Consider the following 24894-nt stretch of genomic DNA (forward strand, 5'->3'; position numbering starts at 1 on the left):
CTCGTCCTATCTTCTCGTAAGTCGTGTTGTGACATTCTTCAAAGAAAAAACGGGGTCCTTTCAGGTTTGGACGAGCCACCTCGGCCAAGTTGCAATACCAATCTCCAAAGTTTGACCCATCAGCTTTGAGAACGTTCTTGGGTCGAAACTGAGAGTTTGCCGTTTGAATGGTATTCCCAACAAGTTTGCTCTGTTTGAGGTGAAACTTGGCCTCTTCGAAATCCCAGATCTCCTTTGCCAAACGTTTGTCCGATCCCATATGGTTCACCTGCTCTGCCGGCCGAGGATGAGAATTGTCAGTTTGGCTATTTGGGGCAACCATCACATTTAAAGGGAGTCGAGGGTCCAGATGTGGGGGTAAACCACGGGGCGTAACGCGGACATCAACCGGGGCTGTTTCTTTCTTTTTGGACATTGGACCTTTGCCCTTCTGTTTCTCCGGTCCAGTGGTCGTTTCTGGGCTGGGAGGCAGTTTTTTGAAATTCGACTGCAGCAAAGCAATATCTTCAGCCAGTCTGGTTCAGTGAGATATGTCGTCGATGTGCCAATTCGAGGCACCAACTGATTTTGAGGTCGAGGCAGGATTTGGTGTCGGGGTCATGAGTGAAAAAGGTTGGAATCAAAGTGGGAAAAAAAACGAGGTCGGAGAGGAAAAGGGAAAAAAGGTTTAGATTATTGTAGATATGTATGCGCACGAGAATAGGGGAAGTCGGAGAAAAAACAAGGTGCAAGGTGGATGAGGAGATTGAAACGTGGGGATATATAAGATTGAGGGTATTCCGGTAGATAGAGAAAAGAAAAAAGGAACAAGACAATAAACGGTCGGAGAAAAAGATGTGAAATTGGTTGGCAGGTTGGTCGATGCCTAGGACGTAGAAGTACCTAGAGCTCTCTTTCTCTAAAATTCAGCAGCGAACAAGACCGGGCCACAGTCTCGGGTTCGGAAAGATGGCTAGTCTTCCTAGCTACTGAAGATTGTCAAAATCAAGCTTTCAATACCTCCGGCGAGTCCTGATTGAGGATCCAACAAAGTCGATCCAAAAGGAGAGAGACGGAAAAAAATATATATGGACGGAAAAAAATATATATGCAACCTGACAAAAAGCTATTAACAGATCAAATAAGCAAACATATTAAGTTTGGCGGCCACTTGGAGAGTTTGGAGATTTTAGATATTCAGAGGATTAGTCGGAATTTATAAGCGTTGGGGGCTCATAACCTGATGTGACTCAGGAACTCTAATGACAGATATAGATGGATTCACCCTCTCACCAGCCCGGACACAAGTCCGGGATGCAGAAGATACCACGACTGCGGCGAGTCTCGGAGTGCGTAGCCCTCTGGGCTACACACCGGGACAAGTGGGTCGCCCACCGATTGTCCTCCGTGGCGCCCGGCTGCCTCTGCAAGAGATTTACGCCTGCATGTCGTGATTTTGCCACATGTAGGCTGGGCGTCGCCACCCACCGTTCATATGTCGTACAGGTCAGGCGCCCCCCATACAACCATTTGACGACACCTATGACTTGCGACGCAGAGGCGTGTGGCAAAATCACGACGGGCGCACGCCCGCTGAGGTCGTTCGCATGATGTCGGCCCTGTCCGCCTGATGCTGTCCTCATCCGCGCCGTGTAGGAACGTTGGGGATGCCGAGGAAGGGTGTGAGGAGGGTGTTTTGAAGGGCGCGGTACATGTGGCCATGTGAGGCCTGGCTGTCCACCGGGGGCCGCTCCTGCGTCGCCCCCGGCGCCTGGCAAGAATGCGATGAGACGACAGCAAGGGGTGTCACCGCCGCGGTCTGGGGCCACGACCAGCAGAGCAGCCGCAGGCAAATAGCAGGAGGCTCACGTTGTGATGCTAATGGGTGATCAAACCACCGGCCTGCTCACTGGCCGGCGCATCCCGTCGAGCTCGTGAGTCCTCGCGTACACGTGGCGCCGAGCAGTCGAGGCCGACTGCTTGGCATCTGTGTTGCCACTGTGTGGCGCAGCGCTCATGGCATCTATCACCGGCGCGATCATGACCGGTGCAAAACGGCAGCGTCCTTACCTGACGCCGCCCCAACCAAGACGCTTGGGTGGCATCGCCCACGGGCGCCGGACTGATGGTGTCAAGGGCAGCTGTCCACCTGCGGCCTATACTGGCGCCCCCACGGCCCTCACGACCCCAAGCGTGACATGGTGGCGTCAGTATGCCAACCTGGTCATCCTGGCGTACTGTACCGCCCACCTGGCGCATGTACGACTGAAGTGTCAGGTGGGCGCAGGCGCTTTTGCCGATTTGCCCGGGTGTGTACAACAAGTACAACAATGAAATAAAGAAACATAATACAGATCTTGCTCTCCATTTACCTGAGAGTAGGCTAAGGCCCTGTTTGGACGCCTGGTGTGATATTATAAATGGTGTAATAGAATACATAACACCCAAAATGAATTTCAGGTGTCATAAAACTAATTATGCTGCCAGCAAATTTATCATTTGTCTGTTTGGCGCATCCACTCCAGAACACTTCTGGAGTCCACTTATCACAGGTATGTTTGGCAAAGCATAATGCACAGACCGGTCAACCGGTCGCCAAAGAGAACACAACAACCTCTGAAGGCCGGTTGAGAGGACTTCACCTCTTGTTGATCGGTCAACCGGTCATCAAAGAGGACTTTACACCTCTTGATAACCGGACCAGTCATTGAGAGGGACTCTACACCCTCTCAATGACTGGTTAACCGGTCATTGAGAGGGACTCAACACCCTCTCGATGACTGGTTAACCGGTCATCGAGAGGGACTCAACACCCTCTTGATGACTGGTTGACCGGTCATCGAGAGGGAAGTAGGGACTCTACACCCTCTCGATGACTGGTTGATCGGTCAACCGGTCATTGAAGTGGACTTTACACCTCTCAATAACTGGACCAGTCATCGAGAGGGATCTACACCCTCTCAATGACTGGATGACAGGTCATCGAGAGGGATCTACACCCTCTCGATGACTGGTTGACCGGTCATCAAGAGGGACTCTACACCTCTCGATGACTGGTCCGGTCATTGAGAGGGAATCTACACCTCTTGATAACTGGTCCGGTCATCAAGAGGGGAAAGTCCTCTTCAATGCCCGGTCAACCGGTCATCAAGAGGTGAAGTCCTCTTCAATGCCCGGTCAACAAGTCATCGAGAGGTGAAGTCCTCTTCAATGCCCGGTCAACAAGTCATTGAGAGGTTGAACCACCTCTCAATGACTGGTTGACCGGACATTGAGAGGTGTAGAGTCCCTCTCGATGACCGGACCAGTCATCAAGACGTGTGTAGAGTCCCTCTTGATGACCGGACCAGTCATTGAGAGGGACTCTAGATCTTGATGACTGGACCAGTCATCGAGAGGTGAGGTCCTCTTCGATGACCGGTTGACCGGCCATCAAGAGGGTGTAGAGTCCCTCTCGATGACCGGTCAACCAGTCATTGAGTGGGTGCAGAGTCCCTCTCGAGGACTGGTCCGGTCATCAAGAGTTGAAGTCCTCTTCAATGTCATCCGGAGGTGAATAGGTTGTATCCTCTGGATGGCCTGTCCAATTGGCCATCCAGAGTGTGATGTGTCTTCTTTGATGACAGGTAGACCGGTCATCAAGAGGTGTTGTGTCCTCTTCGATGAGCGGTTGACTGGTCATCAATAGGTTGTGTAGTACGGGCCATGGCCACATATCACCCGGAAATAGAGGTCAGGACCTCTATTTCCGAAATGGCTGGGGATATAAATGGCCTGCAATATGGGGTGATGAATTTTACAATATTATTGGCCGAACCAAACATGAATAAAGCAGGTGCTATACCCCGAGCACCCCCGGTTATAAGTCGCGCGACTTATAACGGAATTTGGGACGTCCAAACGGGGCCTAAGATATGCCTGCGGTTTTGATAAATTGATGTGAGAGATCAGGCAAGAGGTGAGAGATGGATTCAAGTAGTCTTTGTTATTGCTGTAAGTTCAAGTGCTCTAAGACGGGCTCCAATTTTTTGGTGTCCTTCATCATGCACTCCACTTTAAGGACTTCCAGTACAATGGGGGGGGTTCAAAGTTGACTCCTGCACTGTTTCAGGAGCTAAATTCAGGAAAAAAAAAGTCCCAGCCAAAAATCTCCAGAACTTTCTGCAACTTTGAATCCCCCATTTTTTCCTATCTGTTGTTGCAATCCATTCAGGACCCACACAAGCAGGAAAAAAGGTAAGTCCAAAACTTGCCCATCTCATCATGACCTGATGGCTGGCCCAGAGTCCAGACCGGCCATCAATTGCATTATATTGGATGGCCGGTCAACACTGTCCATCAATTGCATTGGATGGCTGGTCAACACTGTCCATCAATTGCATTTGATGGCCGGTCAACACTGTCCATTTGTACATAAACCCCACTTGATGACCCGGTCAGGTCGTCAATTCACAAGTGGCTAACCAATAATCCACCACTCAATGACCTGACCCGGTCATCGAGTGCTCAATGGCCCGGTCACCCAGTCTTTGGGTTAATACAGACTCCACTCGATGACCGGGTTGATCATCGAGTGGAGTGTGTACCATCCACTCGATGGCCCGGTCACCCGGTCATCGAGGTGGATACCCACTTCACTTGATGGCCGAGCCTATCGTTGAGTGGAGCGGGTGTCCACCCGATGACCGGGCCATTGAGTTGGATGTGTATCCGCTCGCTGACCGGGTCCGGCCATCGAGTGGAGAGCAACCACTCGATGACCCGGTCGGGTCATCGGGTCATCGAGTGGTGGGTATTGGTTAAACTGAGCTGTGTATCCACTCAATGACCCAACCTGGTCATTGAGTGGTGTACGTGGGAGTATTCTGTGGACTGCATCTGTTATTGAATCAATGACTGGTCAGTTGAGGCCATGGATCTGATGAGGTGTGTCCAAAAGAGATTTTTCTCTATTGGAGGCCATGGATTCAGGAATTTGGGGTGTTTCCTGATTCAGGAAGGCCCTTTCTGCATCCCCTCCTTGTGAAGGAAATTGGGTTTGCAGGAAGGAATTCAGGTCCATTTTTTTTCCTGAATTTTGGTCCTGAAACAGTGCAGGAGTCAACTTTGAACCCCCCCGGACGTCCACAGATGTTGGTTTAGACCCGAAAACTCTAAACTTTTGCAGGGAAATCTAGCTTTTTGGGCTCTAGATCACTTCGATGAGGCCCGCAGATCTCGACAGGAAGTGCTCCATTTGACTTCACTTCTTCATTATGTTGAAATTCAGCATACTTGACTCCATGGAATGCCCATCCAGAGACTCCAACTTTTGGGATTAAGATCGTGTGGCACTGATCGTGTGGCACTTCAGGTTCTTTCACTTCAAACATGGCCAAATGCTCCAAAAGAAAAAATAACAACTTGGGCCAGAGGAAATTCAAGGAAGCAAGTTTATTTCTTGGATTTCGGGACGGCCTGACTCTTCAACACCTTTTTAACAATTTTAGCCTCCTCGACCAAGAAGGCTCGGACAATTCTACAAGGAACCATGCGGTGTATTATCTCAGTTCTCAGATCAGACCCATAGGGTTTTCTTGGATCATGGGGATCGAGAAACTGACCTGTCTCGAACACAGTTTCCACAGCGGGAACCACCGTATGGTCGTTGGACGGTTTTGATTCGCTTCGAAACGGTGGCGTACCGGACGGGTCGGAGAGCGGGAACCTAGCAAACCAAGGATTGTTCAGCAAGACCAATGTGAGGTGAGGCTGTCGTGAGAGGTGAGAGTTGCTAACACCGGGGAGAGCAATGCGGCAGTCACCACATTTTGGAGCGGTGGCCTGCTTGTGGAGTCGGAGGTAGGAGAGCTTGCCACCTGGGATCGGTTGATGAAAAATGACAGAGATTGTCAGAAAAGAACCGCATGTTCGGATGATCAACAAGAGGACCGCTGGATGGGGGGCTAACCGGGTGTCTTGATGATTCTCCTCAAGTTCGAGGAGGTGTTGTACGATTTCCGGGTTCGAAGAGTGACTCGTTGGACCATCGCGTCTGGTGTTGCCGGGGGTGTCGAAAGGGCTGGCGGGAGGGGAAAGCTTGCGTTAGCGGTTCTTGTCGTCCGTCGGCTGGTCAGGCTCACTCACGGGCTGTTGCTTGGATTCGGGGATAGCCCTAACTGGGCCGGGGGGGCTTGGCACGGGCGGGTGAGGCGACAGAAGTTGGAGTGGCATCATCAGCTTAGGGTTAGGTCAGGCCTGTTCAGGAGCTGTCCCGAAGCCTTTCACGGGGGCTGTCACGTGGATGGTGCCTCGCGTGCCGAATTCCCCTCAGCTTTATCGCTTGCCAAGCCCGACCCACTCCCCGCCGAATCCGCCGCGATGGCCTTGGTCGTCCTGTCCGGTTTCCCATGCTCTGGCAAAACCACTCGAGCAGACCAAATCAAGCAAATGCTAGAATCTAAGATTGCCCAAGCATCCGACCCTCCATCCGCAAAGACTGTGATCCTGATCAATGACGAGCTGCTCGGAGTGTCTCGGGCTGCGTACGATGGTGAGCGGCTCAGTTAAGACTGGATGGGTGGTAGCTTGATGTGTTGAATTTGACGAGCATTTCCAGGATCACAGAAAGTAAGACGGAGAAGGTGGCCCGGGCCAGTCTCCTATCTTCCACCATTCGGAAACTGAGCAAAGATCATATCGTGATCTGCGATGGGATGAACTACATCAAGGTCAGACCGAACCAAACCACCTGCTGCATTCTCGTGCCAGCTGTTTCTCGAACTCAAAGCTTTGTTGATTGAATCTGGTAGGGCTTTCGATACCAACTGTACTGCGCTGCCCGGGAAGCAGGGGTTCGAACATGCACCGTGAGCAGTCTTTTACTTTTGCGAATCCAATCAGCCCGGCTCAAGATCGGATTACGCATTCCCCAAATGCATCGTGCTAGATTCACATAGCCAATATACCTGCCAACTGTCTCGCCTACAATACCAAGCTCGCTCCCGAGTCCCGCTACAAGGAAGAAACCATCCAAAACCTCTTCACTCGTTACGAAGAGCCCAACTCCAGCGTCCGGTGGGACTCTCCCTTGATCGTATTCCCTTGGTGCGACTCGTTGGTGTCGACGCAACATGACGGTGGAACTGGTGACCAAGGCATGCGAGGCCTGGCCCACAAACTGCAAGGTCTTCGCGTCCTGGGCAACGATGGAGAAGAACAAGATACAAGGCCCGACCCCGTCCAGCAAGCACGTAGTCCAGAACGGCCCGATCTATCAGGTACCTGCTCTCACTTTCTGACTCTCAAGCGCCAAAACTTCCGACCCATGATTTGGTGCATCTAGCAGCCGTACACGCTGAGCGGATCGACTCGAGCCAAGCTGCAAAAGGAGATCATTCTTGGTCGAGGATTGCGGATGACATATGGACCGCGATCACCAAAGGTGATCTGAAACCTGTCCATGCTGCGGTTAAAACGGTACGGCCATCGTCCGGCTCATGCAATTTATAGATCAACTGGGCTGACGAGAAAATCACTTCACCCTTACAGGCTACGCCAACCTCGACCAATTTCCTTCATATCCTAGAGATTACGACCACTGCGGTCCTCACCAGCCTACTATCAGCCTTGAATGATTCACAGACGCGATGCGGGGCAGTCTCGTTCCCCTGTGTGCTCCCAAACACGGGGAAAGCCTGCGTATTCGCGATCAACATCCCCATGGGAAAGACCATCAATGTCGGAGTCTTGCAGCGTCTCAAGCGCCAGTATACGACCATGCACAAGCAGGCTAATGCTGCTGGACGGGGCTCCTCCGTGACCCACGAGGACGAGATTGCCGAGAGCTTTGTCAAATACGTTCAGGGCGCAATCTGACTACGGTCGTTCATCCTTGCCTCTGGCCGGCATGGAAGTCGGCCGATGCTATCATAGCCCGCTTCACGGATGTTCTGGAAAAAGAAGACAAGACCATGCCAACACAACATAGTAGTGTTGTGTGTACTTGTATTAAGCCCTGCAAACAAACTCCAATTGAAAGTGTACTATAGAAAAACATGATCCTCTCGAATCTGCATTAACTAAGTGGTAGACGTTCAGCACTGCAAATATGTTAATTTTTTCATTCCTACAACAAGGGGGATCTGGCCCACTGGAGAGAAAGTTGTGAAACCATCAGTTTTAGGTTGAAAGATTCTTTGGTTCACATCACCTGCAGGCATTTGGAAAATTGTATCTCAATGACTGAGGCTACGCTGCAGGCTGCTTTATTCGCCGTAAGAAGTAGACGAATGGATGATTTGCCGTCAAGATCTGCGGGCCTCGACCAACATCTGCGGGGCCCCAGATTACACGGGAAGTTTAATAATAATCGATGAAATTCCCGAGTTTCATCCAATTTTCTTGATGATGGTCAATCTTCGTCGTCATCATTCTGCAATTTTATGGATCTCTTTCTATATGTTCCACCAGGAAAAAAAAGTAGTCACTTGATGGCAAGTGACATGACACAGCTTTGTTTTCAGCTCCAAAACTGCTCCAATGCTGCTCCTCTCCACCAGCACATCTAGGGCTCACATGATAGGTGTCAGGATCAAAGAACTCAATGTGAAAAAAACAGATGATGCTCAGCTTTGGCCCTGGCCCAGCTGATGCTCAGCTTTTACCCTGGCTCAGCTGATGCTCAGTTTTTTCCCTGGCCCAGCTGATGCTCAGCTTTGGAACCGGCCACCTGATGATCATCTTTGGCCCTGGCACAGCTGTTGCTCAGCCTTGGCCGTGGCTCAGCTGATGCTCATCTTTGGCCCTAGCCTAGCTGATTTTCAGCTCTGATCCTGTCCAAGCTGATTCCCATCTTTTTCCCTGGCCTTGCTCAGCTGATACTCAGCAAGCTGAGCATCAGCTGGCCAGCTGGCCCAGGACTGGGTCAAAGCTGAGTGTCAGCTGGGACAGGACTAGGAAAAGGCTGAGCAAAGACTAGTACAAAGCTGAGCATCAGCTGCGCCAGGACTAGTACAAAGCTGAGCATCACCTGGGCAATGACTGGTCAAAAGGCTTTATTCCAATTCTAAGAGTGAGCTGCGTGAAAAAGCTGAGTATGAGCTGGGCAAAAAAGCTGAGTATGAGCTGGGGACCAAAGCTGAGTATCAGCTGGACAGAACTGAGGATCAGTTGGGCTCATCAAAAACTGAACAGGACCTCCTTGGTAAATTTTGGAAGTTGAGGAGATGGTTGGGAGATTGGGGTAGATAGTGGATAGATATTGGATAGATGTTGGGTAGCTGGCTGGAGCTGGTGTGATGTCACTTGCCATCAACTGACTATTCTATTTTCCTGGTGTTCATATCTGGATTTGGACTGTCGAACGGCGCCGGTTGCCAGTTCCTCCTTAAACTCCGCGTTGCACTGTTTCACCCTTTGTGAAAGTTTCAGCCATCATGGTAACTGCACTCTTAGAGCAAAAGGTGACAACCGAACTGTTCCAACCCGGCCCGATCCACCTGAAGGCAACCTAAAACGCCCCAATCTGAGTCACCGACTTCACTGGATCTGAGACCTAGTTGCCTCCGTGCTGCTTAACATCATGCCGTAGAGCTGCTGCCCCCAAACGACACCATGTTTGACAACTCGTAGTCTACTTGGACCCCGGTTAACAGGTGATGAAGTTCTCCGGTTGCCTGCCATGCACTTCCTTCAACTTCACCTGATAGCCGCGCACCCAAGTCCACACATACAATGTTATAAATAAAGGTCACACACCACTTTGATTCCTGCTTTTCCTTCACCAAAAATATATTCTTTTGTCCAAATCTTTCGAGCCAGAAGTTTCCAACATTTAAGCCTCTTGGATCGCGGCTTTTCCCGCATCCTCAATCCATCCTATCATCATCTAGAAGACCACCTTTTGTCCAAAATCTGCGACAATTTTGTGCCAGCAGTTCTCCATTGAGTTGCTTTTATCTCCCAAATCATTTTCTTTCTCGCCAGTGCCATCATGAACTTCTACCGCTTAATTCCAGTATTGTTGCTTGCGGCTTTGTCTGCGGTCATTTCGGCGGACCCCGACTGTTCCAACGGCGATAATCTTTATTGCTTTTCAGCCGCAGAACAATCAACCGGTGACCGTAAGTGAAATTCATTGGTCAAGATAAAAAAAATAGTCTACTATCATGAATCGAGATCACTTTTGAATATGTCTGCTGCCTTTGATTGTATTTTCAAGCCATGATTATTTATAAAGCAGGGGGAAACAATTGCCAGAGTTTGGTTCTCGAAAAATCAAATTCAGCCTTGAGTGACGGAACGGGACGCTGCTGCTCAGACATTCTGATGGACGGCGGATCGGTGAGTACCCAAACAACATCTAAGAAACCTATTTGCCTCTCACTTCTGTATGGAGCTGATAATTTTCAATTGGATGTGTACATATTTATTTGGTTGATTGCCTTCAGGATGCACCTGATCAATTGACAGTGTATAAAGCAACCTTTGATGATGCTTGTCCCGAATCTCAATGAATTGTCAAATAACCATGTTGGAATTCCATTTGATGTTTCATTTTCATGGATTTACCAGTATTTTATTTGCCACCAACCCATTTGCTCCAGCTTGGAGGAGACTTTGGAGTCCAACCTTGTCCAAGCCTTCAAACCAATGGGAATAAATATTTAGTTATGAATTCTGTATGATTGGGCTTTAGTTTCATTGTTTTATAGTACACAAATCATGTTTCATCAGTCTCCCAGGCAATATGAGAGAAAATCACCAAACTGTGGTCTGATAAAACACAAGAACCAGTCACTACAAGAAATTTTTTAGAAACTGCCAGCAGTTGACATGTGGCATATTCCAGTGTGACTGCCAATGTAACTCCACATAAAAGGGGATTCAAAGTTGGCCAATTGCAACTTGCATGCACTTTTACAAGTTGGTGTTCAAGGCTGTTCTTGTGACCAACTTGCAAAAAGGTGTTCAAGAAGGCTTAGGGGGCTTGGTACAATGTGACCTGCATGCAATTTTGCAACTTGGTGCTCAAGAATAAACTTGAACGCTGACTTGCAAAAGTGCATGCAAGTTGCACTTTGCCAACTTTGAAACCCCCTAATTACATCATGCCCTTTCATGCACAATCACTGTGCAATGTGCATTCAACCTGGGTTTAAATAAACTTTGAATAGGCTAAATTATAACCTCAAGCTTCATTTGAGCTTCTGCATCTCAACTGCTAGCAGTTTCTAGAGTTTTTCTTCTGGTGAGGTGCATATTATTTGACCCAAGGCAATAGCCCCCAATTTTGGGGCTCGAGGCACTATGAGCAAAACTCACTATTTTTATTGATTGGGTGTAAGTAGGGTTGACGGCGCCAGTGCGTGCCCCAGGGGGCCGTCAACCCTATTTACACCCAATATGAGACAACCACCATACACCGCTGTCACCAACTCCCCATCTGATGTCAAAATAAAAGTGTGACACCTGATAAGATAAGGTGCTCAACCTCTTTTCTAGATAACTTCTGGGTTTGAATGGTTACTGGTGCTGGGCTTTTGCAAAAAACATATCTCTTCTGCGCACTGTAATGAGCCTGATATAATCCGCCTGGTCTACCTCAGGTGGTAAAAACTCTCTGCAATGTAGAAATACATAAATGTTGAGTAAGAATAGAAGTAACTACAATATCCGGAAAGTGTGTAGTCCCTCTTCTTCTCTTACTCATTCCTTCTCATCCTATGTCAGCCCCCTCCCATTTTATGTCTTCAGATTATTATGATACATATGTACATTTTCAGCCACTCCCCATTTGGCCCTTGTTTTCCTTCACTAATTCTCATTACATCACTCTCCTCTTTTCAGAAAGCCACAGACCCTTAATTAAATCATGTTTCCTCCATGTGATCTGTATTTTCCCCTTTGATATTTCTTATCCCCTTCCATACCCTGTATCAAGCCCCCTGTTCCCCATTGGTCTTGTGCAACCTCCTTTAAGGGTTCAGTTTCATAAACCTCCCCACTCATTTTCTCCATTGTTTGCACCTTCCATATTTTGTATATAGTCTGCCCTCTTTGGCCTTGTCATTTGTTCCCCATCAGATCCTGTCCCAGAAATTCAGATCACTGGTCACCCTTCATTAGCCTTGTTTATGCCAATAAATCAGATTGGACAAACTTGATATCCCTGAACTCTTATTAGATTAAGCAGAAATTATTATCATTGTCACATACCTCTAGAAATCTCTCTAAGAATACATGCCCAGGGGAGCGGTACTCTGCTCACAAAGTGAGGAGAGTGCCACAAACCGCAACAGCTGCGGAAATTGGTAAGCCCAGCAAACCTCTTTCCGCAGTCCCAGCTAACCGCGAGGTTGAGATAACTGAAAGCATCAATTTGATGAACGCAGGACCAGCCGCCGCGGATAGCAAGATCAAAAAAGCAGGACAACCCTGTCAATTGTCAACACTGGAAAGATTATTGAAAAACACCGCAGGTGAGAGAATCTTAAATAAACCAGGAGCTCAACAACACAATTGCTAACAAGCATGCTTAACCTAAAATAGGCAAAGCCAAAGAAACCAAGACCCAAGCGCAAACCACTTCAAATCCAAAAGGACCCAAAGAAGGTAAGGAGCCAGGTACCTCATGTGTTAGGAGTGAAAAAGGATCAGGGACTAATAGTTGAACTTGCTAAAGCAGACAACCTCGGCACACCCAACCCAATCCAAAATCCAAACCAGGCCTAAAGAAGGGGAACTCCTCCGGCTGAGTAAGCTAAAACTTATCAAGAAAGAAAACAACAAGATAGGAGGAGCTAACAGCTAAATGACCAAACACAGATCAATAGCAGAAGCTACCTCCGACCAGCAATCTTAGCTGGACTCTTTTTCTCTCAAATCAACTCATGGCTAAGCGACCTGCTTCCAGGTAAAGTCCTGCAGCTTTTACTTCCTCTCTCTATAGCACATTAGGAGCTTGTAGTAAACTTGTTGCTTAGAGAGAGGCAGAACTTAATGAAATAAAAATTCCAGTTCTTCCAAATTTCTTAATCTCTAAGCCACATCTTTTCTTCAAGAGTCCATACTCTTGTTCTTGTCTTTACTCAATCTAGTCCCAGAGAGGCAGCCCATTAAAGCACCTATCCCTCTCAAGCTCTATTCTCCCCAAGAGTAGTTCCACAACGGGTTACATTGTTTCTAAAATTATTGCATGGGGGTTACATGGCGCGGGAAATTCATGCGGCGTACTTGGGGGGCGCATGTTACAGTGTAAGACTCAAGAGTGATTGTGAAACCCTTTTGCTGAATGGAGAAGGGGATGAAGGAGGTGCAAGCTCTGCCCTTCTATACTACCAGATACAAGACCCACCAAGGTAAGCTTGGCAAGTTTTAATAAGTGATAGGAGAGGTTATCTCAAGATAAGCTTCTTGTGACACAGTATAAAAAGCTTGTTATTCAGTATGTAAGGGTTGTTGTATTTAAGTAAGAGGGTTGAGTGGGTACATAAGTGTTTTGGGTGATGGGTGAGTATAAAACGTGATCAGTAATAAACTGAGGAACTACAAATGGGGGGGAGAGAGCTCCTTATATAGACAAATTTGAGTGATTTTGGCTCCAGGGCAGCCCCAGAGTGAGTTATTTTAGCTGAACTGTGCTGTACAACATGAGGGAGTTAACAGGGAGTGGCTGTGTACAATTTATGCAAGGGGTGCATATATGAGGAGTGGCTGTGTCAGATGATGCCATAGTTTATGCAAGTGGTTCATAAGAGGTGCAGGGAATGATCAGATGATGTAATAGGACCAGACAAAGTGGAGTTAGAAGGAACTAGAATGGTAGCCATTCAGTTGAAGGGGCACAGCCTGCAGGGGCAGTGCTGCATGATGTCATATACATAAGAAACAAATCCAAACCAATATATGTAGTGGGGATAGAATGGTGTAGGGAAAGTTGACTTGAAGCGCCTGACAGGTGGTTGACTGGGTGCTACATGTTGTCCAAAGGGTCTAACTTCCAGTTTAGTGGGGCTCCAGTGATGCTTCCAGTGGGGACTAGGGGCTACTGTAGCCGTGGAGTCCATTTATGGTGTCCAAATATGGTTGGTATCTTGAGGCCTTCTGTATGTATATGAGAAAAACTTTTGATTTTTCACATTTTTGAGTACCACAATGGGAACATTTTTCATGGGTGTAGTGTGTTGCAGAAACATGTCACATGGGGATTGAGTGCTGTGGGAGCATTTTACATGTTGTGCATGCTTGATATGTGGGTTACTTGGTGTAAATTTTACATGGGTTTTAAACTTTAAGCTTGTTGCTGAAATATCTACATGGTGTTTATCTGTTGTGTAAATATGTTATATGGGGTTTACATGTCACATAAAAATGTCATGCAAGGGTTGCAGTGCCTGGGTTACAAGTTGCATAACAATGCTATATGGGGGTTGCAGTGCCTGTGTTAAATACATGTAGTGTAACATTTTTATACTGGGGTTGCGGTGCCTATGGATGACTCCCAAGGAGGCCCTCTGCAAAGGGCATTTTGGGTGGACATTCCTCTGCAAAAAAAAAATAGAATAAATATTAGTACAGACTTACTTTGTGCACTGTGGAAAACTCTTTGCGCACTGTGCAGTGCGCAAATTTCCAAACACTTTGCGCACTGCGGGTGAAGGAATCACATTTTTCAAGTTTTTTTTTGATAAGTTTCCCAGATGCCAAAAATTCCAAATAATTTATTGAATAATTATAGATATATATTCAAGTGTTTAAGAGGTTTTTGGCCACTTTGTGCAAGAATATGGCTTTGAAAAATTAGGAAATCTTGCACAAAATCTGTCAAAGTGCGCCAGTGAGTGGTGCTATCTCCTAATTTTTCAAAGTCTGGTTCTTGCACAATGTGGCCAGAAAGTTCTGAAACACTTGAATATATATATATCATGATTCTATAAATTATTTGGAATTTTTGGTAGGCAGAAACCTTAATTCCAGGTCCTTAAAAGACTATACTTGCTTTGTCTCTTAATGGGTGTTTTCAGCATACAAGGAAGCTTCAAAAACTCCCAAAAAGTGTACAGAGGGCAATCAGAAGCCTTTCTATTGAGTTTTCAAAATAGATCTTGAAAAATTTGATTCCTTCACCCACAGTGCGCAAAGTAATTATGTATTAGTATTGACAACTCCCAAATCAAAAACTGATTTGGGAGAAAAACTCCCAAATATGGTTGCAGCAACATCTGGGAGTTGTTTTCCCAAAATATGGGAGTTTTTTTTTTTTTTTTGATCCTCTTTTTTTAATTGAGAGCTGGGTGGTATAATGTCAATTTGATTGAAAAGGAGGCCAAAATTGCAACTATTCTGCTAATGCTAGTGAAAAATACCCTAAAAAGTCGATTTTCTTAGCACCACTAAGTTACACTCAATCTTAATGCACAATCTAGGTTGTACACTAATCACAGCTAACAGTTAAACAGATATGTGAAAACAAAATGCAGTTTCAGGTACAAATTGAAGCTAATTTAGCTGTACTGCTGCAACATACACCATGAGCCTCCAACAGAGTCTCTAAAAATCCATGAAAAGCATCCCCCAAACATCACACAGCCATCAAGGAGAGTATGTACTCCTCACAACCCAGTTTGTTCCATTCATCATGGTACTACTCCTCTTGATGACTGGAAGGAACTGGCCATTGAGGGGAGTATGTACTCCTCTTGATGACTGGAACAAACTGCCCATCAAGGTGAGTATGTACATTGTAATCCTCTCAATGACCAGTTTGTTGCCATTGAAGGGAGTATGTACTCCTCTCAATGACCAGTTTGTTGCCATTGAAGGGAGTATGTACTCCTCTTGATGATTGAAATGGACCAGCCATCAAGAATGTGGCCAGTAGCTAGCTGTTGATGGCCAGGACTGACTAGCCATCAAGAAATTTGTACCTCTTGATGGCCAGCCTGGTGCCTTTGCCATCACGCTATGAAGGGATAAGTGTTTGGGGGTGTGACCAATGGGAAGTTGCAGTTTCACATGATGTTTGTTGTGTGAAAGGGTTTCAAGAAGGGGATGGAGGATTTGGTAGTGAGTCTCTAGGAGTCCCTACATGTAGGGACTTGAGCACAAAATCTAGGTTTGGCCGTAAATTTTGGACCCAAATTGCGCCCCCAGTGGGTTGGGTTGACGTGGTAAATTCCTGAAAATTCCAACTTGTTCCCCAATTTAGGGCCTGTGGTGGAAATGCTCTGCGAGAAATAGGCTCAGAATTAGGGTTTGGAAAGATGTTATCATTGCACATCCAAGAATAACAAAAAAACCAAAGAGAAAAGAAGAAACAACGGTACCTGAGAGCAGTTAGCACAATGTGGGTCAAGTGTGAGTGCCAGCCACAGCTAGCCTCCCAACTTTTAAGGTAGGTTTGTCTAGTTTTTCATTCTTGCAGCCACCATATCCATCAAGTGGCCTCTCTTCTGGGTGTTTTCTCTCAAAAGACAGAGTTCATTTCTTTTTCATACTCAAACCAGCTTGCTGCCATGCCTCTGTCATCTTAAGCTCAGCCCTGCTTCAGATGGCCAAAGTTCCATTGCACCTGGAGCCCCAGAGCTCTATACTTGTAGCTTGTGTTGCGGGGGATTGAGGATGAAGAACATAAAGTTCACAGTCTGAAAATCCTCCTGTGACACTTTGTGAGTGAGAATGAAATGGTTCTGATTGACCAAGGTGTAAAACACCAGAGGTCATCTGTCAGCAGTCTGCTAGTCAAGACAGCGCAGACAGCAACAAATCACAGGCCGCTGTGAGCAAGAGCGGCCCGCAACTAAGCAATCCATCCAACTAGAGAGCGCACTCACGTGGTGCCCTCGAGGGAGTAGGCCAGCTCAAGGAAGCATGACAGTAGGTTCATGGCTTGGGTGTCAACCTTGAGTGAGTGAGTGAGCAATACCTGGGTATATGTAGAGACTGTAAAATGAAGATGTGTCTGGTGAGAGTCGGACTCACGACCTCAGCTATGCTGAGAAACATACTAGAGTGCTGCCTTTACCAACTAGCACTACAGGCATGTAGCTGTTGCTGCGGGATGCAGCGTCACCCTGTTGTTGCAAGCCCGCGTGACTGCGCAAGTAGACGCAGTCACTGCGGCCGCGACCCCAAATGCAACGTCAGGTGAAGCTGCGGGCCGCAAGAAGACCTATTTGCCCGTGGTGTAGGCTACAGACGCTTGTGGCTGCCAGCTGGGTGGTTGGTTGGTAGTGCTCATGGGTCGATCCAACAGCCCTCCATACTGTGGTGATACATCATGGTAGCAGACTAACAGACAACTCAACAGTATATTCTAATAATATTCCCAGGTGGCTAGATCAAAGAGAAGCAATGCGCATTGGACCACAGGTTAGCCCATCATTGCTGGGGTATAAGCACTAGGGACTGTTCCTACCAGGAATAGTCCCCAGATCATTATAAAGTTACCAAGCCCAATTATTTTTTGCATCTAAGATACAATGATTGGTGCCTTTACTTTCTGATCCTCCAACTATCACCTTTCCACCTCTGACTTCCCTCTCCACCTTGACTTACCCAAACTAGTAAGTCTAGGTTTTCCTCTTCATTCTCTCGTCCTAGAAAGGACCCTTTCTCTCAAATCTCTGAGATTCCGGTTGCATTTGCTCAACCAGCCCCTCCAGAAGGAGGCGCGGCTTTTTCCTCCTTGTGCTGCGGCCAAGTCAAGCTCCAACACACCGTTGCAACATCTGAGATCAGCTGTGATCCCTAGGTATATCTAAGGATCATATTCAGGGCACAGCCACAATAGAGACCTGCCCTGACATAATCTGGTATAGATTATATACAAGATTAACCCTGTTTTGATTGAAGCATACTGAATATGATCTATAAGCATATAACTAGCTTGACTGCTTACACCGCCGGCTCACTTCCTGTGATCAGTGTTGGGTTGTCCAACAAACATGATTGGAAAATGGTGGTCTGACCAATTACATGATTGGGATTGGTTTATCCAGCAAATCCACAATCTGCATGATTGGGGACCAATGGTCCAACCAATCACACCAACTTCCTACAGAGCATCAAAAATTCAGACAATTGGCTGAATATCGGGGCAATATCTATACTCTGTTCCCCTCCAGAATCCAAGCTGATTTTTGCAGTGGTTAGAGTGCTTGGCAAGCGGTGTTGGCCTTGCAGTTGTGGATTCAAGTCACCCTTTTTTTTATCCTTCTTCCGGCAGCAGGCTGCACAGCTACAATGCCATAATTGGGACTAGGGTTCAAGGGTGGCTCCGCCGCCCTGTGCTCCATATGTCAATGTCACAAAACGACTGGGCAGATTGCACCACACTCCCAAGCGCGACTTGCACAAACAATGGGTAGTTACGTTACTTTACGTTATCCACGTACTTTGGGTAACATAACTTTCCTCGTGACGCGCTGCGGCGCGTTACGTTATTAGTAATGTTGTTTTTTTGGGCCTTGCGCGTAATGTAACGGGCCTCATATTTTGAGGCCGTTATTGCGTTATCCACAGGCCAACGCAATAACGGGCAAAAGTTGGCTACTTTTAGCCTGAAATTCAACTGTTATCCGGCGCTGTGGGCGCTCTGATAACGTAACTAGCATTGAAAAAATGCTGTTACATCAATGTGATAACCTAACACACCGCCATTACGCGTAACAGTAACTGTAACGGCAGGAAAATTGTTACGTTACCGTTACATTACTGTTATCAGTAACATAACTACCCATTGTTGCTCGCACAATCAGTCTTCCCCAATTTGGCCAAATATGCTGGGATATTGGTTTGCATGAAGGTGTACTGTAATTGGGTACTGATGCAAGTCCCAAAATTTTGGCCAGGGAGGGGCTGATCTGTTGAATTCCAAAAATGGCCAGCGTTAGGCAGCGGTTATCTCTTGTTGCCTTTTCCTCCTAGACGCAGATAGACACAGAATCCCAAGACTTATTTGACAGGAGCACTGTCCATTTTCAGGTAAGCAGCTGGTCAATGCAATTGTGCACCATTGGGATTTGCCGGACCTGTCAAACCTTGTAGCCAGGTGTAGCCCTTCTTATAGTGCTGTGGTTAGTTATTTTTGTGCCTTCTTATCACAGGCTATGGGCCCAAAAATATACCAGCCCTGGTGAAGAGAGTGTTGGCAGCCTTTGCAAAAGGGTGAGGATGGGTGAATGAGGTGCAGATGAATATCCTATCCGCGGAAAGCTCTACAGTTCACCAATTGGGAAGGAGATAGGGGGTGACTTGGACCCAGTGTTTTAAGGTAAGTAGACATTAATAGAGCCTGGGTAAAGATAATTTGAGAAGAAGTACTTGTGATGTGGGATCTGCACATAGTAACATTAACTAATCAGTGCCCAAAGGCAGATGATTTAGAGGACACAACAGCTATGGAAAAGGCAATGAAAAGGAGCTCTTATTGGTCCTTTGGAAATATGGACAATGGAGGACTTCCCGTTGAGATCTACAGACCCTGCAGAGCCAGATCTGCAGGCCCTGTGACAGCATTTCCCCGCAAAAATTAAGGTTTCCTGGCTGCAGATCTGACTCTGCAGGGGGCTGCAGATTGACGGGAAGTCCTCCATCGTACAAACGGAAAAGGAAATTTTTTACAGTAGGCGTGTTGCAGTGGGGTTTGCGGCAAAAGTATAAAAGGAGGAGCGCTGTAGATGGTTGAAGGCATCGCTTGGCTCTTGCTCGGCGCCAAATGCGTACCTGTAGTTTCATTAAATGGTACTGGGGGGCCGAAATGCTGCCCAAATTTTTTTTAGCAAGCACCATTTGGTCCGCTTAGGGCAAAGGTGGGGGACTCGGTTGCGCCAACGTTCGACCCACCATGCCTCATGGTTGCGGCTGACCCACGTTGGTCACCAAGCCTTCGTGTGTGGTTGGTCCCACCGTCGAAGCTCACGTTGGGCCAATGTCCCAGTTGCCCGGTGGTGTAGAGCCTCCACCGTCGGGGTATAGCCACGGGCCTTTCTGCTCCGGAAGGCAGCGGCGGCAAGCCACGCCGGAGACGCCCTGGTTGCCGACTGCCGACCTATAAACACGTGCTTTCTGTTGAAACACGTCATCTGAGGGAAACCATCGGGTGCATTGACCCCATTCCAGACCAACCTGATGACCACAGCAGGTCACCGCTTCAGCGCTGTTTTTTTTTTCAAGATTTGGTTATGTCGATTATGCGATTGCGATATGCCAGTCCAGCTGAGCGCTGAGGGCGGCCTTTGCCCAACCTTTGCCCAAAAACGGCTTAATCATGGATGATCACTAAGGCCAGGAACCAATGATGTCAGGAATCAGTGTGAAAGACAAGAAGCGATCGATTGGATGATTTCCAGAAGCGTCGTCATCAGGCCCAGCCGCATCCCGATGCGTGTTCGATCGACGACTCTTCGTGCTGTTCTCCAGACCGCTCGTCTACAAAAACTCTTCCCTCCCAGCCCCGATTCTTTCTTTCCTCCTCCAGCCATCAACACTCTCCACTCGACAGCTCATCTAAGATACTCACATCCCATCGTAAGTCCCCCTTCCTCTGTCTGCGGCCACTGCCGACGATGTCGAGAGTTCTGCAAACCTTTCCCGCCTCTCGCCTGCCTAGCTGGCGGCAGGGTCATCGTCTTACTGCCTCAGCCAGCCCGCTCACTCGCAGCGCTTCCCTTCGCACTACTGTGTCTTTGTGGAGTATTTGAGATTGTAGTCTGTGGCTTTACCGAATGTGGTTTGCTGATTGTCGACCTGATCAATCGTATTTAAACTAGCAGCCCACCAGTCCCATCCATAAATCTTCAAAATGCAAACCGTTAAAGACGGCCTAAACGTGAGTAACATCGATACCTACCACCGATTGATTGTGTCCCGTTCGGAGAGGTAACACTTGTTGACATGCACTCTCTCTTAAAACCACAGTATGTCCAAGACAAGGCCTCTGAGCTCACGAACACAGCTTCCAAGGAGGCCAACAAGAATGTCGCGAAGGACTCGGACGCCAGCCTCTCTTCCCGGGCCAGTGCAGCCAAGGTAAACAATAGATCATCACATACATCCAACCCACGTCAGTAGCTCAACGCTTACGTCTCCAATCATCTGTAGGACGCCATCGGCGACAAGGCCAGCGAGATGAAAGACGGCGCATCTGCTGAAGCCCACAAGGTTTGTATGCTTTGCCTTGCCTTCGCCCTCGCCTGTGTTTGTCACTTCTTTATGCTGACCACGATCTTTTTTTCTGACTTTAAGCAAAAGGCACAGCACTAAAAAACTATCAACCGGCGTGAGGTTGCTTTGACTACGTTTGGCCCAGTTTCAGTAGAACGTACCCCTCCTGTTGTAGATCATCCAATTAGTAGTTATTTCAAGAAGCAACCATCTTGATTTGATCAGCAAAAGCGTTGAAAGTACTACCAATGGGCGCACATGCCGTCCCCGATCAGTCTTTTACTTGATTGTGCGGTTCGCGTCCAACAAGCTTCCTCATTTCATTGCAGACCATTGCATGTTGCAGTGTCTCGCTGTAAACCAAGCCTCAATACAATACCGCTAGATTTTTCGATGAAAGTTTAACCAACATTCATAAAAGTCTTTACAGGCGATCCACCGGAGTATCTTCCTTGATTGCACGATGTGAGGGTTGTTCTGAGAAATGAAGACGACGAGTGCCTCGACAAGAGCATCAAGATCATTCAGCAGCATTCAGCGTTGCGCCAATAACAGATAGGCTTGGGAAGCCTCCTCGATAGCTCTCTGGTTTCGCTAAGCCATCGGTTTTACCTGCTGGATTTGCCTAAGCAGCTACGCTCAAAAAAAGCCCCCTTTTAGCGCAGCGCTGCAGGGATATCTCCCATAGCGCTAGCGGTAACGCAGCCGGCGATTGCTAGTGCTAAAAGTGTGTAGCACATGAACTTTCCCCCAGATCGCCGAAGTGCAAGCGCAGCGCAAAACCAAGCTCTATCGCTTTACTAATAGCACTAACTTGGCACAAGTCCCCTCTGGTAGGAGGCTCGCTGTGGCTGGCCGCGAAGCGGCCCCTCCCGTAGGGAGGGACTGATGCACAAAGTCAAAAATTTGGCTGAGAAAGAAATCATGAATGGCTGGAGTAAAAATAATTAGCCTCACCCAGCCTCCCCCTCAGCTCCTGCGGGCCTCTCCCAGAGCCAAGATGTACTTCTGGACCTCGGCTTTCAAATGGTGCTGGTCTTATCTCTTCAATCCCAACCGTTCTCCCTGTACTAATCTTTCAAAAATGAAAACACACAAAGAAATGTCAACTAAGGAATTACAAACATCATGCCTTGCGGATCTTGGATTTGCAAACCTGCAGATATCTTCAGATCCTGCAGCTTCAGCCACTCAATTTTTGCAGATAAGATATTCAATCCTGCATATTATCAAAAATTTCAAAAATAGATATTCAGAGCAATGGAATATCCTTCAGGATTCCTTTGACCTGATTCCTTCAATCAGATTTAGTTTAGGCCTCTAAAAAAATAGGTGAGGGTGCGCATCAGTACTGCCAAGAGAAATGTCTACTCATACTTCTCTGTACATGTGTTGATGATTTTAATCAAATTCTGTTTTTGTGTTTTTGGGGTTGAAAATCCTTCCTTTGTCTGCCAGCTTTCAGACATTATGCATAAGCCTCTCCTACAGAGAGCCCTCCGGGCGGGGTCCCCTGGACCCTCCATTCAAGAGGCTTAGTTAAGCTAGCTAATAGTGTGTCATGCAGGTCAATGCTATTGATGTGCTATTAATACTAATTGAAATAAAGTTACAGATAAAATCATCAAATTGCAACCAGAAAAAGATAGGTACCATCCAAACACTCAAAGCATAAAAATAATTCTAGAATGGTACATATAAAATCATTGCTCAAAATTTGTATGATATTATGAGTTGTTTTGAGCATTTCATGTATTAGGGGGGTTCACAATTGAAATTTGGAAAAATTTTGAACCTGTTCTAAGGTGATTATGAACATTTGTTTTAAAAATTTGATAAGTTGACTGATTGATCACCAACACTCAGTCATGTACAGCTTGCCAGAATTTCAAAATTTTGGTCATAAAGATGTTACAGGTACCTAAGTTTTGTAAATTTCAATTGTGGACCCGCCCATTAAGGGGTAAATATGACCAAATCCACAATTATGTAATTGACGGGTTTGAAAAAACATACCATTTTTGAAACATGTTGGCCCTTCTTCTACCCCATTTTGGGATCTGCTGGTGATGAATTTCATTTTTGGAAAATTGACTGGTTTCTAATTGTGTATTCCTCATATGTGGTACCCCCTATTATCTCAACTTTGAACACATCAGCTATTGTGGATAAGGATTTCTTGGTTTCTGAAAGGATTAGGAAATCCATTGAGGGCTTAAAACATACAAATGAGAAGGATTAGGAAGCATATGGTGTGTGTGGGTTTTTACAACATTGTAACTGGCAGGTGACATGAAGCTAACTCCGGCCTTTACTCCAACCATACACTTAGTGAAAAGTGGTGGAACCTCCTGATGATGACAAAGGGGCCATTGTTATCCAAGGGGAGTAATGTTGGAGTTACCACTGGAATTTCAACATATATTACTGAATGTCACCTGAGCCCAATTCACATACGTTTTTTCATGGTGTAACCACTGCGCTGCGCTAAAAAAGTGGTTGTTTAGCGCAGCGCAGCGGTCACACGGCTACGTCCCAGAGGCATGCAGCGGAAGCTGTTTAAAAACCACTATGCGCAGTGATTGACCGCTACCCACCCAGGGCAATTAGCAATAGCGCAGCAGGAGTTGAAAGCCAGTGCTCTATCACTATTTTAGTGGATAGCGGAATTTTAATGTATGTTAAACCTCTTTTAACATAATTTAAACCACTTTTGTTCTTATTTTTCAAACCGCTGCGCTACTGCTGAAATGCAGTGGTTCAGTGCTACGTGCCCACTTTTCCAGCGCGCTACAAATCACCTTTTTTTTCATGGAAAACAACAAGCGGTTAGCGCAGCAGCACAAAAACCGCTTTGCTGCGCTAAACACAGCACAGCGGTTACAATGTTGGTTTTCTTATCCGTGTATGTGTGTGCACCCCAGACAGCTCCAATGGTTGTTCAAACTTGCTTCAAATGAAAATAAAACAATAATCAGTTCAGTTGGGATGTTGCCCACTGGGCCAAACTGAAAAATCTTGAACATTATTCAAAACATATTTGAGTTTTTTTTCCAAATGCTTGTTAAAGCAATGTATCAATTCCTCTTCAAAGTTTCTTTGAAGCAAAATATTGAAATTGTGTCCGTGGTGTGTGTGGCACTTGTGACAAGTGCCAGTGATTGATTTGACAGTTTATGAGCAATTAGGATGATGACTTTGTTGGGCACCTGAGCAGAGACAATCTTACAAGGTGTCTTGAAACCCGCTACATCTGAAACTTACTTGATCACCAGCTTGCAAAATGGCATCCAAGTTGCACCTGGCCAGCTTTGGATCCCCCTAATAGCCCAAAAATCAGGTGCAAGCTTCTGAGGTGTTTTCTCTGGCAACCCCGTTGACAGCTTGCTCAATTGAGCTTGTCAGATTACATTCATCATGTTTGGATCTTCCATTTAGCACAGGAGCATGACGGGTCCAGAATCCGTTTTTTTTTGGCTTTTTTTTTCTCTGCTTTGCGGATGGGAGAGCCAACAAAGCCTTTGTCCACGTCTGTAAGTTTTGAACTGGCAGAGCTTCATATATTGCTGGGAGTGATCACGGAGAACATGGTGGTTTTGTTTTGAGCATATTATTGATTGGAGATAGCATATTCACAAAAAAGAAGAGTAGAGAGAGAGAGAGGAGTTCCATTGAAGTTATATGTGCATGTATGTACTCAAGTTATGTGTAATATATATATTCGCATGTACGCGTATATGTGACAAGAAGGAAAGAACACTTTGATAT

At 46.7% G+C, this 24894-nt stretch overlaps 3 protein-coding genes across 3 annotated transcripts; 2 read left to right on the forward strand and 1 right to left on the reverse strand.

The window, feature by feature from the left end:
* Nucleotides 1–5412: 5412 nt before the first annotated feature.
* PtA15_11A67 (uncharacterized protein) lies at nucleotides 5413–6192 on the reverse strand (the record flags this gene model as incomplete). Its single annotated transcript, XM_053161613.1, has 5 exons — nucleotides 5413–5497; nucleotides 5583–5686; nucleotides 5758–5837; nucleotides 5930–6040; nucleotides 6102–6192. The coding sequence occupies 5 exons, from the start codon at nucleotides 6190–6192 to the stop codon at nucleotides 5413–5415; spliced, it is 471 nt and encodes a 156-aa protein (XP_053024935.1).
* Nucleotides 6193–6339: 147 nt separating this feature from the next.
* On the forward strand, nucleotides 6340–7836 carry PtA15_11A68 (uncharacterized protein; the record flags this gene model as incomplete). The annotated part of the gene is made up of 6 exons (XM_053161624.1): nucleotides 6340–6511; nucleotides 6586–6689; nucleotides 6771–6827; nucleotides 6908–7238; nucleotides 7304–7437; nucleotides 7510–7836. 6 exons carry the CDS (start codon nucleotides 6340–6342, stop codon nucleotides 7834–7836), a joined length of 1125 nt encoding a protein of 374 aa, XP_053024936.1.
* Nucleotides 7837–20764: 12928 nt separating this feature from the next.
* On the forward strand, nucleotides 20765–21225 carry PtA15_11A69 (uncharacterized protein; the record flags this gene model as incomplete). The annotated part of the gene is made up of 4 exons (XM_053161635.1): nucleotides 20765–20791; nucleotides 20881–20991; nucleotides 21064–21123; nucleotides 21208–21225. 4 exons carry the CDS (start codon nucleotides 20765–20767, stop codon nucleotides 21223–21225), a joined length of 216 nt encoding a protein of 71 aa, XP_053024937.1.
* Between the last annotated feature and the right edge of the window lie 3669 nt (nucleotides 21226–24894).

Source organism: Puccinia triticina, chromosome 11A (assembly GCF_026914185.1).
Source record: "Puccinia triticina chromosome 11A, complete sequence".
Classification (NCBI taxonomy): Eukaryota; Fungi; Basidiomycota; class Pucciniomycetes; order Pucciniales; family Pucciniaceae; genus Puccinia; species Puccinia triticina.